General features: G+C 43.5%; 1 protein-coding gene across 1 annotated transcript; it reads right to left on the bottom strand.

The window, feature by feature from the left end:
- Window positions 1-583: 583 nt before the first annotated feature.
- On the bottom strand, window positions 584-7,561 carry LOC136500360 (uncharacterized). The gene is made up of 3 exons (XM_066495700.1): window positions 6,932-7,561; window positions 2,803-2,894; window positions 584-1,096 (listed from the first exon to the last, which is right to left on the bottom strand). Exons 1-2 carry the CDS (start codon window positions 7,455-7,457, stop codon window positions 2,827-2,829), a joined length of 594 nt encoding a protein of 197 aa, XP_066351797.1. The 5' UTR covers window positions 7,458-7,561; the 3' UTR covers window positions 584-1,096; window positions 2,803-2,826.
- Window positions 7,562-18,340: the final 10,779 nt, after the last annotated feature.

Genomic DNA, 18,340 nt, shown 5'->3' with positions numbered 1-18,340 from the left:
TATGAATGCATATTTCCGAAATTCCAATCTTCTTACCCAACCAATGTCATTGCATATTTCTGAAATTCCACTCTTCTTACACCTTCCTACCTACCAATAGCATCGTCTCCAGAAATTAATTTGACTAGGATAGTATTACCAAACCACACCTCAGCCCTCTTTGGATTATAGGGTAAATAAAAAAAAAACAGAGTTCTCATTCTGATTGAGTTACACCTTCCTACCAATAGCATTGTCTACAGAAATTAACTTGACTAGGATAGTATTACCAAACCACATCTCAGCCCCCTTTAGATTATAGGGTAAATAAAAGAAAAACAAAGTTCTCATTCTATAGATTGAGTTACTATAGCACCCTTTGGTTCGCAAGAATCGTTTCCATGAAAAAAATAGGAAACTTTCCTTTCCGTTTGATTCCAGAGAAAACACAGAAAAAAGCATCCATTAAAACCCCATTGTTTCTTGTTTTGGTAAAAAAATACAACTCATCCAAACAGCTATTCCTACAAAATTCCTGTATCTTTCATTCTTCTATTTTGCATATGCATTCCTACCCTATTAATGTATTTGGGCCTTAATAACGAGTAACAATTTAAGATTTTCTTTTACAATCAAACATTATACATGTGCAGAGAACAGTAGCAATTGAGATACTCCTAAAGCTGTCCATACGACAACAATCTAACAATTTAAACTTTTAACTTAGTTTTACATGGATCAGGAGTGGGCAGAGATGCTTACATCAATTTTACATTGTTCCTAGTTGGCACAAGAAGCCATCCAGAATCTTTGTTCAGAGTACAGCTTCTGGACTGATGCTGAGCCCAGTATCGAAAGTACCGTAGCACACATTCAGCAGACGGCTCCATGCAATGCTTATTATTACAAAAGAAGCCTTTGTGCCAGGGCTTGTTGATACAATAACCACCTGAGGCTGAGCTTCAGACCGAATTTACAGATTTATCTTCCAGGATGGATGAGGCAACATCAACTGTAGAGGGTGCCATGCTTTACCAGCAATAGGCTCCTTGTCATCCATATGTACATTGATCATGGCAGAGTCATCAAACTCTGCACTGCGTTTTCTTGTAGGAGCCTGGCCAAAGGGGCATCATGATATCAAATACGATTCTTCTTGTGCAGATAACAAATGTCAACTACATATAGGTAATAACTAACTACAGAATCAGTCAACATCTGGTCTATATAAAGTTTCCTTTTCTTGTGGCCAGTTAATTTGCATGACATTTTATAAGGAATAATTGTGCCTTCAAGACTATATGAATCAAGTGAGAGAACTGTAAAGATTTTTACAAAGCCCATCTCAGGCATCAATAGAAGGGCGGGCCTGGTGCAAGCGGTAGAGTCTTACCGCCTGTGACCGGAAGGTCCCGGGTTCGAGTCGCGATCTCCTCGCATTGCACAGGCGAGGGTAAGGCTTGCCACTAACACCCTTCCCCAGACCCCGCACAGAGCGGGAGCTCTCTGCACTGGTTACGCCATCTCAGGCATCAATAATAATAAGATTCTGTTGGTGCTAGACCTCAACCTCACCAGCAAGTATAACTACACCTTTGCAATCCATGGCCTTGTCCACCAGAATCTCATTGTTTGCATAGTTACGATTTTCCTAGTGTGACAAGATGTTTGTCCCCACATATCCAAGCATGTAGGAGCAGCCATTCTTGCTCCAGCCATGTTGCATGATGAGATGTGCAGAATCATACATTAAAAGGGAACAGTTCCATATCTAACCTGTAAATTTCATTTATTTGGATTTTAGCCTGCAAGACATAAACTATGTTACTACATGTGAGGCCTATTCCTGTAGGCCAGTAGTTTCAGTATCAGGTCAAAAAATGTCACAGGAACCTGTGGTGCAGGCAGCAATAACCACCATACATGGCAGCAGTTAGTGCATTGCAGGTATGATCAGTAAGGCTGTGACATGGAGGGACAGGGGTACTGCATGAATTAAGGAGTCCTTTATCAACAAAATATACATTAACAAAATCTCACTATCTGTAAGCACAAACAAATTGTTGCCAATTCCAGAACTGAAAATCCAGTTACCAAAATTTGGTGGGCCTCCAGCTCATTTATGTTCTGGTGGGCATTTTGCAGAGGCACAAACATCATTATTAGTTTAAAAAAGAATCAATCTATTAGTCAAAGACAAGCATTTCAGCCAATGAAATAACAACTTTCTTTTTTGTGATCCATATATGATTCCGATTTGATTATTGCAATTTCCTTCTGTACTAATCAGCAACCATACATCTGTTTAATAAGCACAATCCAGGAAGAAGCACATGGAAAGAGAAATGTGCTTTGGGAAAATTACTTTTTGGCATATCTGACATGACAATTCACAGAATTAACAGACACGTCAATGTCTGTATCCAATAATATCTCAATGAGGAAGTGTATGATACAGAAGGGAATAAGGAAATCTCATGGGGAATGGATATAAGCAGAATACGAAAAGGTTGGCCAATTTTGAACTTTGAATTAAGATTGCCACCTTCTCTAAACTGCATTAGCAAATATATGGAAACCCCAAATAGGTTATTTTTCCTTACAAGCATTAAATGGCAGCACAACCATAGGCAACAAATGCAAATGGGAGTAATCAGGTGCAGATTATAACAGAATCACCTATAAAACTCGACACTAAAAAAAGTATTACTTAAAGCAAGCAGCAAAAAACAAACATGAAGAAATTTCAGTGGAGATAGTTAATGCATTAAGACAGCATGTTGGTTACTATCAAGTTCCTAATAAAAGTAAAAATCACCATACCCCTTGCAACGTAGCATAAACGAATCAGCTTTCTTCATCATCAGTTTGAGTTGCACCTTTCCTCGATTTCCTCTTTGAATGTGGAGATTTCCCTTGAACAGGATAAAAAAAGCAGATAAGCAAATAATATACTATAATGTTGAAGTTAAGCAAAGGAAATTACTACATACTACCCATCACAGAGGATTTTGCAGGTGCACACATGGAGGAGGAAACAAAAGATTGTTCATCCTCTGGATATATCATTACATTCATGAAAACATATACAACTAAATCAATATAACTAATAGCATTAACGTATGGAACAGAAAACATCATATCAGTATCCACCTTGAGAGATGAAACTGAAACATACAGAAGATAGCTGCAACACATATGACACAACCACGATAACAGTTTGTTCTAACTTCTAAGACATCAAAAAACCAACTACGATAGATTAGCTTATACAGCACATGTATGCATCCTCTTATAAGTTCTTTCTTTTTGTTCTTTTTTTAACTCATAACAGGTTTATATTCCATTTACTTGAGGATGATGGAGAGGTGCAAACAGCATCAATTGTAACATTTTTAAAGAGTGCTGTCCCAAGAACTATCTATTCCAAACTAAGCTCTAAAGGTAGCAGCAACAAAATTCAGTTGGTTTTAGGCATGCCTATATATCGAATTACACTGAAGGGCAGGCCTGATGCAAGCGGTAGAGTCTTACCGCCTATGACCGGAAGGTCCCGAGTTCGAGTCGCGGTCTCCTCGCATTGCACAGGCGAGGGTAAGGCTTGCCACTGACTGATGGATAAGTCTCATGTGTGGCTGGTCTTTGTGGGGCTATGCTGCTCACATGGTCCTTGTGGCTGTTTTTCTGTTTTTAGGGACAGCATCTTAGACTAGAGGACAGCATCTCTTAGACTAGAGGACAGCATCTTAGCTAGGACAGCATATTAGCATCTTAGACTAGCATCTTGGCATATGCTTGGCTGGCTAGCAGCCTATAAGTATGTAACCCCAACCCCTCAGGTTGGTATGGCATTTGTGTGAGTCTGTGTGAGAAATAGACAAGAAAATTGCTCCAACTCCTAGTGTCATTCTCTCTCGATGAGAGTAAGAATTCTCCTACTACCAAGAGTGAGAATTCAATGACTAACAACTGGTATCAGAGCCGTATTATCCTGTAGCCTGCTCATCTCCTGCTCATCTCCTCTCCTAGCCACACAACAGCCCCAGCTACGAGCAGCAGCTCCGGCCGCTCCTGCTCACTCCTCCCCCGCGCAGACGAGCATCGTCTGAAGCAGCCCTCTCCCCACGCAGCAGCCCCCCGGTAGCGCGTCACGTCCGCAGGGCAGTCTCAGCGCTCGGTCGCCTCGAGCACGCGGCGTCGGCAGGAGGCCGAACTTGCCGCGGCAGAGGAACGCGAGCGAGCGGCGGCAGAGACCGCTGCAGCGGCGGCAAGGGTGTCGAGGCTGGCAGCGGCGGAGCTGGCAGCAGCCAGAGCGGAGGCGGAAGCAGCGGCGGCGGCGAATGCAGCGCGTGCGGCAGCAGCGGAGGTCGAGGCTCTGCGCGGCAGCATCGGCAGCTCCATTTCCGCTGACGACACTGCCGACGCGGACCTCGAGCTGCTGGAGAGGGAGGCAGCGCGAGCGCGGGCGGCGCAATGGGCAGCCGCGCACGCCCACGAGCGTGGCGGTAGCCCAGACAGGTGCGGACGCGCTGGCGGCACTCCTGGAGGAGGCGCACACGGCGGTGGCGCTCCTGGGGCAGCCGCGCACGCCCACGAGCACGGCGGCAGCCCAGACAGGCGCGGACGCGCTGGCGGCGCTCCTGGAGGAGGCGCGCACGGCGGTGGTGCTCCTGGAGGAGGCGCGCATGGCAACAGGTGGCGGACGGGTCGATGGAGAGCGCGGCCTTCACAGGCAGCGTGGCTCTCTCTCCCCAGATCGGTACCGACGGGTCGATGGAGAGCGCGGCCTTCACAGGCAGCGTGGCTCTCTCTCCCCGGATCGGTACCGTGGTTACCACGGGTCCAGGTTATTGTCAGGGACGTCGGCCCCGACGGTGGGTGGCCTACCCTCACCAAGACCAACTACGTCGAGTGGGCTACGGTGATGAGGGTAAAGCTCCAGGTGTGGCACATGTGGGAGGCTAGTCCGGTACGGCAACGTCGACTACGACCTAGATCGACAGGCGCTGGATGCTCTCATCGCTGCAGTCCCGCTTGAGATGCAGTTCTCGCTTACCAGCAAGCGGACTGCCAAGGAGGCTTGGGACGCCATCGCTGCGGCACGCATCGGCAGCGACCGCGCCCGCGCCCGCAAGTCCACACTGCAGGCACTTCGCAAGGAGTGGGAGAACCTGGCCTTCAAGCCAGGTGAGGACGTTGATGACTTTGCTCTCCAGTCTCAACACTCTGTTGCAGAAGATGGTGCAGTTCGGCGACGACACCTACGGTGAGGAGAGAGCTGTCGAAAAGCTCTTCCGCTGCGTCCCCGAGAAGTACAAGCAGATGGCTCGCTCGATCGAGTCTCTGCTGGATCTCTCCACGATGCTTCGTCCGTGAACGTGTTGCTATTGGTGCTGTTCGTGTTCTTCACGTTCCCACCACCTCACAGTTCGCCGATGTCTTCACCAAGGGGCTTCCTTCTTCTGTGTTCATGGAATTTCGCTCCAATCTGAACGTTTGCTCCACCGACGTTCCGACTGCGGGGGGGTGTTAGAATTAATTACTCCTTTACTATAATCTCCTAGCTACCCGTGTAATCCCCTAGCTACCTGTGCCGCCTGCCAGGCTGGGCTGGCCCTTTCGGCTGTCTCCAATCTCTATATAAGTGTAAACCCTCTGTAATCTATTGATCAAGGAATACTAAGCCAGTTTGGCCTTCCTCTAATAATAGTCACCAGCAGAAATGCCAAGACAACTAGCTTTGGGAGCATCATCGCTTAAATGGACCAAAGCTAAATAATATTACCCCAAAAATTTTCAATGCATCCATATACAAGAATCAGACCTCAACTTTTACCCTAGTGATGAGCACATGACATGACCTGAATTTTATCCTCTTTGAAGGATTAGTTGTCTTATCATCTAAAATTTACAAATCTACATCCAGGAGAACAGTAAAAGATCTTTCTTCTTCCTCGAAACAACTGGGTTATGAGCCAAAAACTAACATTACATGTGTAACACAAGAAACAAACATAGAGAATTGCATAGTAATGTAAATTCCATCTGTGCTTTCCCTAATCCACTCAAGAGACTGTCCTCCGGACAACAAATCTAACTATCCTTTTAATGGCGCATACTGGATACTCATTATCTTCGAGTTGATTGGGGCCATATCTTTTGGAAGTAAACAGAAAGCGACGGAGAACAAGAAAAAGAGGCACTAAGCAGGTAGCAGTGGCTCCGTCCCAGTGTCTCCCACCCACCCCCAGCTCTGCAGTGCTGCTGTGCAAGGCGAGTGGCGCATCCAACCAAAAGATGGTAGGCTTTGTTGATGGTCGGGTCCTGCTGGTGCTGCCTTTCTTGAGCACAGGTGTGGCTAGCCGCAGGTGCTGGAGCCAAAACTGAAGACCACCGCCCTGGCCATCAGGTGACAAGGCCGACGATGGTCGCTTCGTTCACCATGGCCACACATCGAAAACACTGTCAGGTAAACATTCTCATCCCCTAGAAGCACACACTGAGATCGCCATGGCTACCTGGGATGTGGGAACCACTCCAGCAGGCAACGAATACAGCAAAGGGGATCAGTTTGAAAGCGCTGCACTTCCTTTCTCATTTCCCAGATCAAACCCACCTCTCCCACTGGGATTGAATCGGCAGGATACCCATTTCCCTATCCCAGAGTCCCCTTGTTTCCCATTCATCCACAACATTTCTCGCATTATCCAAACAGCCACCTAAAGCTAATTTGGTGGGTACTAGGAGTAACAGCTAATAAGCAACAGCCATATATACAGAGCAAGGCCAACACGCAGCAATAATCCTCCTACACATCTGAAAAAATAGGGTGCTTATAACATAATTAAAGTGAGAAAAGGTTCGCCTTTCTGACACAACGATCGACAGCTGTTTGCTTAACACAGGCCAAAACATGTGAAATTCTAAGCCCCAGATCACGAACGGGACTCACCTTCGACGAAGAAAGAGGCCGAGGGCCAGCCGCGTGTGGTGGAGAAGCAAAGCGCCTGCTCCTCCGTCATGGGCGCGTCGAGCTCCACGACTTCGACCGCACCGCCAACGGCCCCGGCGACCCCCTCGGTGCCCTCGGCGGTCGCGATACCACCCACGAGCTCGGCAACCCCGTCGGCGCCCCCGGCGGCCGCGATCCGGCCTACGAGCTCCGCGACCCCGTGCGGGCGCCGCAGCGGGGGCACCCAGAAGGACCCTCCCGGCACGAAGGGGAGCCAGTCGGGCGCGGCGCGGCGCACCATGACGCCGTGGATGGCCTCCTCCAGGCGCCGGATCCCGACCGCCTCGACCGACGGGGACGAGGGGGAGGAGCCGTGGGCCGAGGAGCTAGCGTCTTCCTCGGTGAGGTCGATCTCGATGATCTCGACCTTGGTGGAGAGGCCACGGAGGGAGGCGGATGCGGCGGTGGTGGAGGGGGAGGAAGCGGGGCGGGCTAGGGTCAGGGTTTGCGTGAGGAGGCGGGCCATCGGCGGCGGCGGCGGCGGCGGCGGACGGATGTGGTGGTGGAGATGGGGTGACCGGGCGAGATTGAGACGGAGGCGGAAGAGATGGGAGAGAACAGATGCCGCTGCTGCGGTAGTTCGTTCACGTAGTCGCCACGGACGATGTGGGGCCAAGATGTCAACGAGATGGTTTCTCACGTGGCCCTACATGTCACTGGGCAATATTAAATTAAAGATTGGTATAGTTGGCACACAAGGCTTTATTATTATATTCTTGAGAATCATGTACGTACGTTCCAATGGGAAAAATAGAGACCTGCTACAATTTAGGTGCATGAATTTTAATTTTTTGATGACGATTGCCGTGTATATTTTTACTAAAATTCTAGATTTAGTTCATCGTAATTTATGTAGGCATAATTTGTATTTTTTGGTTTTAAGAATAAAAACTAGTTACATAAAACTATAAATCCAACAAAATCTGATCCATGTTGATACAAAGACAACTAACAATTAACAATTATTTCTATTGTCCGATAAGGACAAAGATTTGATATGTTATGATACAAAAAGCAAAATACAAATCATAAAAGTAACAATGTACTTATACTAGTTGGTTGTACAAGAGTGTTGTTTGATATTATCTTAAAATTCAGGTATCTGAAATATAGGAGAAGCTGAAAACAATAATACCATGATATCCGCCTTGTCTGTGGGGACGTCGTCGCACACCCTCCATACACGATAGTCATCTACGCTGGCGTCGCCGCCGCTTGATATAGGTCCAGGACGTTGGGGCTTTGTATCGGACAAGAATACGTGGATATGGTATTTATATAGGAACTAGGTAGGATGCCGACATATGAGCTTTGAGTGGAAAAATGATTCGTATCGGACTACGGACGCATGAGTAAGGATCGAGTATCACTGGGTAGATGATAATGTTTCAATCTTTTAGGTGTAGATAGAGATTCATAGGAACTAAGATTATATTCACGGGTTGCAACGTGAACAAAAAATATAATCATAGAAATTGAAGTTTGAACTCATTTATATTACTAGCAAACGTGTTCATACGCAGCAACGGAACCCAATACATATAGAATCAGACTTCGTACCATCACTACACGTGAGTTGTTATAAGTATAGTTCATGAGTCCAGAACATATACGAGATACTGAGAGCGGACCCACTTGTCTTGGAATGGTACTCTATATCGATCATCGCTAAACGCGAGTTGTTCTAACTTGTATGAGCATGAGTCATAAGTTTGTATCATATACGAGACATGAAGAATATAGTGGAGTTTTTTTAGAAGTAAAAGACAAGATGGAAGAAACTCTCCAGTGTCTTTGTAGTTAAGGGGAGGTGGACTAAATAATATACATAGAATTTTGATTCTTTAATTTAGGTCTAGATTACCAAAAAACAATATTTACTGTGTGATTTTTGCACACTAAATTTTTAGTCAGTTTTCATGAACAATTACATAGTGGAGTTTTTTTGAGAAGTAAAAGACAAGATGGAAGAAACTCTCCAGTGTCTTTGTAGTTAAGGGGAGGTGGACCAAATAATATACATAGAATTTTGGTTCTTTAATTTAGGTCTAGATTACCAAAAAACAATATTTACTGTGTGATTTTTGCACACTAAATTTTTAGTCAATTTTCATGAACAATTACGACATAAGCACATAATTCAGGTATCAAAGCAACCAAGTTTGTAACTTAAAACATTGAAAGGATCTATATGGCTAGAGGAGTGAATATTCTATAAAAATTTAATCTACAAAAGCACAACACTAGAGCAAAGATGGTTAATATAACAAATGATCCTAATAGCCTCTAGTAGCTCTAGCTCAAGATCACCTAAAGCAAACCCCTAAACAATACTAGTGGCAGCTGATTTCTAGTCTAAGTCATAACACCACACAAGGCTACTTAGTTAAACAAGCTAAGAGCATGTTCAGGAGCTTTTCTAAAATCTACTCTCTAAATCGTCATTTGGGGAGTTATTTGAGTAAAAATCGTTTTCTATATCTTTGTAATCTCCAACAACTTTTCTATTTCTTGTGCACAGTCTAGAGAGCCATCCTCGCTTTATATCTTTGGCAAGCGAGAAATCCGAAATAATGTATATATATATTTAGATATCCATTTGAAGAGGCTGTTGGAGGGTATTTTTTCACTAAAATCTCTATTCCTGTAAATTAAGAAAGATATAAAGAGTCTATTTAAGATGCTCTAGAGAGATACTAACAAGACCAACTAAACAACTAGTTACTACTACAACTACACTACTCTAGCTAGTAGCATTTGCAACTAAAGATAGGACTGCAAAGAGTAACCATGTCAAAATAAAAAATAGCATTAACATTTATAAATTAAAATAGTATACAAATGTGATAAACGAGAGATATTACATTGTCTATGGAGTTAGCACGTATTTATAGACGATGCTCTTTGTATATATGCAACTCACATTAGAGATATTTTTCCCTTCTTCATATCCTTTTACTACAACTAGAATAGTTAAGATCCTCCTATTTACTATCACTACTATGAAAAAGATGTTGCGAGACAGGGGCCAACCATTAACGAAGGCAGACACAATAGGGTGTGGCTCTAGATCATGATACATACAATTAGCCATGTTAAAAAACATCAGTGTTGATCTGATGCCCAAATAATATTCAGCCTGTTCGCTTATGCTGAAATGTTGTGAGAGAAAAACACTGTTACATAGCTGAAAAGTAGTGTTGAATAAGCTCAAACGAACATGGCTCACAAGTGAGTGTGTGCTTGCTGATGGTGGGTACGATATAAAATTGTAGTCAAAACCGTCAACATTGTCATGTAAACACAAGGAACTTAGTGAATCATGGTGCATTTTGTGTTTAATTAACAAGTTCTACATGTTTATGGGCATCCTGGCATACATGACCCTTGGCATACATGAATCATGACTCATAGATAAAGTTGTACAAGGTTGGCAAAGTTCTTTTAAAACTAAAGTATCAGGCAAGCTAATAGACATGAGCAGCATGGATCATTTTTGAGAAAGTTAGGTTCTGGATAGTTTCGAATGAGCTAACTGGTAATGATTTCATCTATTCACATGAGATGGTTTTGGGCTCACACTATTAGTAACTATAATTTTAATAATAAAATATGACCAACTAAAAATACTAATTGCAGTATCCTATGTCAAGGCTTTAAGCCTTTGCATATAACCTTTGGTTCTATTTGCTAAAGCTTAATTTTGTACTTACGTTTATTATATTTAAATGCTATTTAATAAAATCCTGGATTGATATCAGATGCTGAAGCTTTTGAACAGTTCCCTCTTTTAGGAGTTCTAGACATAGAGCTTTCCCAGTCCGTGTCCCTATGGTGTGGAAAAAAAATGTTTGTGCGCTACTCTATGCTTTTTGAGAAAGATGCGGACTTAATGTAATGGATGGTTTAATCTTTATGTATTAATGTGTGTTATCTGTTATATGGTATTTATGCAATTTATGAGTATATTTGTGTGATGATCTTTCAGGATACGTAAATATTTAGTACTTGGTATTACTTTTAAATTAGGTGAGACATAGATGTAGAAGCATTTTGCACCAAAATTATAGTGGTCAACCTAATCTAAAATTTTGTAGTTGATAAGTTTCTATTTGAAACTGTCTTCTCCCAAAAAAAACATTTTTATTTCTTAGATTTTGAAATTTAAAATTTAGAATTTTCAAACGACTACAGATGTTGACATGATCTATACCAAAGTTGTCGCTAGCAATGCGATCTACAACTTTGTACTCCACAAGTTTATGACTTGAAATCGTTTAGAGTCCCAAATATGTATTTTAAGTTCTCAGATTTGGAAATCCACTTTTAAAATTTTAAATGACCTCGATGTAGACATGGCCATACCAAAGTTTTACTTGTCGAATTGATCTACATCTTTTTAGTTGACAAGTTTTTTATTTGAGATAGCTTAGAGTATCAAAATCTTAGATGAAGACACCGCTATACTAAAGTTGTAGTGCTCGACAAATCTGAATTTTGTAGTTGAAACCTTTTTCTAATGAGATCATTTAGGATCTAAAATATTCAATACATGATTATTAAATATTAATTAATACAAAATGGTAACATCTTGTATTGACTCACTTGTGTAGTATAGTGGTAGGGAGGGATTGCGTGAGACGAGAGGTTATAGGTTTGAATCCTAGAAAGTGCATGTGCGGATCTGAGTAGTGCCTAGCTAGGGGTGCTTGCCTAGGATTTTTTTAAAAAAAGTGTTTTTCTATTTTCTAATCATTTTTTTAGTTTTCTGTAAATTATTATTAGAGGTAGAATGTTAATGATTTATAGAGGTGGCCTAACCATCTATTTTGGTAAATGACTCATCAATAGAGACTATTTGATACAGACAATGAGCACATCCGTCTCTGAAAATAAAACATGACTGTCTATAAAAATGCCTTTGGTAAATCTCAAACTCACAAATAGTTACTCATGCGAGCGCCCCTTCCTTGGCATGGTTCCTCCACCTCGCCTAGGGTCGAATTTAGGGGGGGGGGTGCAGGGTGGGCTCCAGCCCCTACCATCATGAACACAACGGAGCCCCCTATGCCCCTTGTATAAATCTTGGACATAGGTACAGTGAAGTAGAAGAAGAAGAAAAGAGAGGGAGAAGAAGAAAATGAAAATGAGGAAGAAGAAGAGGAGAAGAGAGGAGGGTGAGCCTGTGATTGCCACTTGTCGGTGTTTTGTAAACCAGACTAGTAAATTTATACGAATGCCGCGTTGCTCTAGAAAGACGATGGTAGCATCCAAAAGACATGATGATTTATATTAGTTCAGGCCAGAGCTTGACGTCCAGTCTCAGGGATAATTGAGTGCGTGTTCCTCGCTTGAATGCTCTGAAGTTCTTACAATAAGGGGTGTAAGAATGGTGGATGAGGTAGGAGAGCTAGAGCTAGGAGAATGGTTGCCTGAAGGAAAGCTTCAAGAGCTTGGAGAGAATGGAGATGTGGTGAGAATGAGAATGATAGGATGATGATGATCCTCTGAAAAGAGGCCCTGGCTGCCCTTATATAGAGTCCGGGGCTAGGTTTCATACAAAGAAGGGGGTTCTCCTGATCGAAGCCTAAGGGAAGGGGCCTAGCTAACTTGGCTTGCAAGTAACGCCGTCTTAGGGTGCACGTCTCGGTGTGGCTGTCGTCATGATCTTGTGATCACATCGCGGCATGGTGTGACGTGGTGCCATAGTGCCCATCATGGCGATACTATGGGCACAGCGGTGTTTCGCTAGCCGTCCTACGTGATGTGGTCTTCCTGTGGTCTTCGTCATTGCCTCCTGATCATCCGAGGGCATCATACGAGGGTAGGTAGCCGCCCCTAGGTCACCGATCATCTTGCTGCTTGTGGAGTTGGTGGCCATGATCCCGAGCTCTAGGGTCATGACCCGCATTGGTTTGGATAGCCTCTAAGTCAAGGCCATCGTCGTGGATCCCATACCGTAGCAGGTGGGATCATACAAACGTCTTGTCGGGCCGTATTTGGACGATGGTTCTCCGTACCTATCATCACCTCTTGGCGGTGTTGTCTTTTCTTTGCTGTGTGTAGGGATGGCATCTAACCGGACCGAGGTGACCACTATCCCCTCAGTCCTTGCAAGATTAGTGCGGCGTGCTTGCTCCTATGGAGCAAGCGTGTTTGGCTAGACTCAGTCTCTCCTGTCCCTTCCCAGCGGTCGGGACGACAAGAGGTCATGAGCTACTGTATGGTGTATGACCAAGGTAGGAGGGAGGGTGTGGTAGAACCACCCCAATTATATGGCCTACATGTGCCTGTCATTGTCTTAAAGAGCTCTGATTGATGCACACGAGAGCCAAATAATTCAGGTAGTCTGTCAGATGCCCTCGGGGAACCCTGAATCATCGACATTTTATAACTCATACAGGATCAACATGTAGTTACCACAACATTACAACATTTGGTACAAAAATATCTTGCATTAGAGTTTGGAAGACTTATAACAATAGTTTACATAACATGTTCAAGTCATGACTTAACTTGAGTTCAAATGGTGAGTAGAACTATGAAAGCAGCTTAGATAAAACATCTAAGGTAGGAGAGACAACCAGATCATGTCGATCCCACCGACATGACCTCGATCAACAGCTCAAGTTAGATCCTGTAACGGGGTTAATAGTACTTGAGGGTACTCAACAAGTCTTACCTGACTAAAAGAAAAGACTCCAAGGGTATGTAGGCTTAAGAAAAGTTTGAAACTAGAATAACCATTGCAGAAAAAGCTTACTACAAGTGGATCCTTACTTTCAATATTTTAGCTATGTATTAAGTTTATCAGCAGTATCCAGTTTGTACCTAGTCTAAATCAATCACTTCATTAATCATATCATCTCGTCTTATATCATCTCATAACCAAAAGTAACCATGTTTCATTGATTAACTATGATGTAGAGCATAGAATCGAGTCTTCTTCTCTGTGAAGCAATGATGATTCGAATCGATTGGCCCAGCTGGGGTTTCCTTACCACATGACATATGCAGGTCTAGGCCTAGAACCGTACCTACATATATCAACCCTCACTCGGATCCTCCAAAATGTGAACGGGTTTGCACTACCCAAGAGCACAGTACTCCACCTCCCTGCGCCGCTCCTGGCGGATTCAGGATGTGTACGCGTTACTCTTGCCATCTCTCCACTCCCAGTGCGCGGTTGGCCTTTCACATAATGGAATAGCCGAGGTATTAGGCTTACCGAAGTATGTGGTCAGTACTATAAGGTCTCGACTCACAACAGGTCTACAACGGTACGATCCTTAATCGACACAGGCAGGATCAGCACGACTAGGCGATCCTGTCTGCCCAAGAACACTTATCATAACATTGAGCCCCGCTTGGTCTCAATTTAACATATCATTATCATGGTATTCTCACGATCCATAAATGGAGCCAAGAAGAACCAAGGTAAAACCTATTTCTCACAAATGATGAAATCATCATTCGACTTCTATCGAAGTCTAAGCATTACCAAGCATCAGAGATATCAGCCTATTCATACTAACATGGTAGAACTAAAGATACCTAAATATCAAAGTAATCATGCAGTAATGGTATTCGACCAACTCTTAATTACTTAATGCACATCTCACAAGACTTAAGGTGTAATAAAGATTTGTAAATACTAGAGAAGGGTTTATGCTCTGGGGCTTGCCTGTGTTGCAGAGAAGGTTAGTTCCATAGAGGATCACATGGTTCACCAACACCATGGGTGGATGGACCTTCTCTAAAACTTGATCAACATGAGTCTTCTCACTCTCGTATACACTACACGCAATAATGATGCATGCTTAGCATGATGGAATGCATAACATGATGCATGATGAGAGACACACAAGTGCATAACAGAACTTAAACTAATCTAAGAAAGTTGAGTATAACTTTCCTTCACGGTACAACTAGGGTTACGCTTCACAAAGCATTTAAATTATTTGGTTATTAAGTCATTTATGTGGTTAACAATTAAGTAACACCTATCACATTATACTAGTCAAGCAAGACAAGTTACTTAACTAACATTACACAAAGTTCAACCATGAAGACAAGCAAGGATCATCACATGACCTAATCACATGCATCTTCTAACTAATCATTTGGGTAACTATTTTATTTATTAACTAACAAGTTAATTAGTTATCTATTATGAAAGGAATTACACTATCATGAATCAGCAAGAGATTAACAATTATCTCATGATTATGATAAGGACTCATCAAATTAAACTAAATATTTAAATAAACCATTTTAATAATTATAAAAACAAGTTGATTCAAAGCATATCAAGCAACTAATTATATTGCCAAGGAACATCCGGGGTTTGAGTGTTCCAAGGTTCACAATCAAAGTATAAAATACACACAATTCATTTAAGGATTTATCTAAATCATTTTAGCATTTATTAAATAAAGAAAAGACATTTAAACACACTTAAAGTAATTAACCAAGTTATAATTAGCAAAATAGACCAAAATTTTTGTGAAGGTAGATATTAGCACGTAACATTTACACAAAAAGTTTTAGCATCACAGGATCAATATTTTTATTTATAAAAATCCTACAAGGTTCATTTTATAATTAAAAGATGTAATTTTTAAGCATGCCAAAACTATAGAAAATGCTCAAATCAGATTTTTCCTAGGTAGAGGACATGATATCAAGCTTACACAAATTTTTTGTAATTTTATCATGCACCATTAGTTAGTTATGAATTTTACAAAAACTAGCATGTAAAAGCATTTCCTGAAAAGATTAAATCATTTTCTGCGCAAAATTTCTTTTCTCACCCACCTCTTCCTTACCCACCGTCACTGATAGATGGGCCCGGTCAACTCTGGCGAGGCGCCCATGTTGACCGTGGCTCTCGACCGTTTGACCGGTGGGTGCTCGCCGGCGGCGACCTTGTCGGCGGCGAGACAACCCGACGGACTCCTCTCTTCCTCGTGTGTCGACTGGTGGTGATGGTTGACCAGTTAGGGCATGACAGTGACCACGACGGTGGCAATGGTGGTGCTCTGGCAAGATGATAGTGATCAACGACAAACTCTACGGCATCGGCGAGACCACCATCATGTTCCCCACGACCTAACAGACCTAACCATGGTGATGGTTGAGCGAGCTAGCACTTCTACCGAGATCGATGCTGGCGATGGTGTCCATGGCGGAGCGACGAGCGACGCGCCGGCCATGAAGGACCAGTAGAGGTAAAACTATGGGGTCGGACATCATCAGGAGCTCACTGAGATCTCGTTTGACTACTAGGTTGAGGCAGGGATGCGACGGAGATACATCACCGTCATCGAGGGCGGTTGCGACGGTGTGAACCGGCGGTGGGGGTGCCATTCTAGTGAGACTTGTGAGGGAACAAGGAAACAAATAGGACAATGAGCATCACAGAAAGATGAGGAAGCCAAAATAAAAGGAGAGGGAGCGAGAGAGTAGCTAGAGGAAGGTGGCCACGGTGAGGTGGTGTTCGGTGGCAATGGCGGGTCTCCGTGGTGGGAACCCGGCGCTAGGCTATTGCGATGACGAGAGGTGAAGCAAGTGGGCTTGGGCAAAGCGTAAGAGCGATGCGAAGCTATGGTAGTGAGCAATTGGATGGTGGTGACGCAGTCATAGCGAATTGACCGGTGCAGCGGAGCGCTACCAACGGCGGAGCAGAAACAGAAAAGGAGGGAGGTGATCGGTGGCATGACTATTTAACGGTGAGGGCAGCCTCTCTAGCTTCACCAGCACTTGCTTTGCCTCTCCACGCAGGCAGTTGTGTGCCCACGCTCAGGAAGCGGTGCGAAGAGGCGGTGGCCGTCGATGGCAAGCTGCTGTGTGGCAGCAGCTTCCCCGACGCATTGTAGCAACTGGAACCATCATCTTTTTCTCTCGATTCCGTGTAGAAATGTGATCAAGTCCATTAATGAAAATTGTTCATCTTCAGGTGGTCTTCAACTTTGCTTTAAGAATCCTCCCCTAATTCTAGCCAGTTAGAGAGATCTAGGGTGAAGAACATGGGTACCTTGAAACTAAATCAATGAACTTCAGTTAGGGTTTTCAAAAGCATTTTTTTATTAGCAAACTTTGGTTAATTTATTAGAGGCAAAACATGATTCAATCATTGCATCTAATTACATAGTAACCAAGTTCAAGTATACTACCAAGCAATGCAACAAAAATTGGACAATATTTATTCATGGAAATTGATTTAATAAATCACCAAAGATTTAACTTAACACTAAAATTCAAGGACTTAGTCAAAAATGGCTAAGTGTGAATTTCAGCACTAATTCCAATCTTTGAGCTCAAATTTAAAGATGTTTAACTTGGAAACATCATCATATTTTGATTCTATAAGAAAGCACTCACTTTGTACTACAAACTTTATTTTAACAAATTTTTAGTTGTTTAAGCAAGATTCACATATATAAATTCACAAAGTTCCTTAAACATTATTATTGACATCTAGGATGTTACAGAGGGGTTGTGGCCGACCCCGACCTCAGCGCTTGGCCTGGTCTGCTTAGCTTTGCTGGGCCTCGGTCATTTGGGCTCAAGCCTGATTTTATATCATGGGCCACTTGGCCTACTGATTAGTCGATACCTTGAGACACTCGGGGATCATAATCCCGATAGTAGCCCTCGAGCATTTTTGCAATCACGAATTGATTGTGAAAGCGCTGAGATGCATGCGTGTTGAGTTTGTAGTCGTGGCTTATCCGAGCTTCATCACTTGACCCCTTGTGGGCTAGTGCATTCAATGCAGTAGGTGGCTGCTTCGTTCTACCCTGTCAGGACGTCCTGACGACATGGCACACGACTATTGAGCCCTACCATGTGAGTGTGCTGCGTATCGGGGTTCATGATCTAGGTAGGACTGAGTAGTCTCATCGACGCTATACTGGCCCTGCCTTTGGGAGGGTCTTGATTCCTTGACCACATGTGGGCACCTATCATTAGCTATGGCCTCCCGTGGTGCGCCACATGGCGTGGGGCTTTAGGCTGCTTAGTCCTCCCTTGGGCCTATAAATAGAGGCCTTCTTTTCCATTTGAACCACTTGTAGCCATATCCACGTATTGCCTTTAGCCTTCCACTAAGAGGCCAAGCTTGGAAATGGATAAGAGAGAGGTTTGGAGAGAACCATGAGGTTGCAATCATGTGACCCACTAGGGTCGTCTGTGGTGGCCGAAGTCCAGTGCTGCCCCTTCCAGCAACTGGTGCTAGAAGGAGATTTGCGAGTATGGGGTAGGAGACGTAATAGGCACCAAGTTTGGTCGTTCACGACCTCGGGCCTCCATCCTATCACCACTTCTTGCTCTAGACCTCATTGGTTT

This window comes from Miscanthus floridulus, chromosome 13 (genome assembly GCF_019320115.1).
Source record: "Miscanthus floridulus cultivar M001 chromosome 13, ASM1932011v1, whole genome shotgun sequence".
NCBI lineage: Eukaryota > Viridiplantae > Streptophyta > Magnoliopsida > Poales > Poaceae > Miscanthus > Miscanthus floridulus.
Note: the sequence above shows the minus strand (reverse complement) of the source record. Positions and strands in the feature narration are given on the sequence as shown.

Coding starts and splice junctions, on each gene's coding strand:
- LOC136500360 (XM_066495700.1), bottom strand. CDS start 7,457: ATGGCCCGCCTCCTCACGCAAACCCTGACCCTAGCCCGCCCCGCTTCC. Junction 2,895..6,931: donor GGCCTCTTTCTTCGTCGAAG/GTGAGTCCCGTT, acceptor ATCCTGTTCAAG/GGAAATCTCCACATTCAAAG.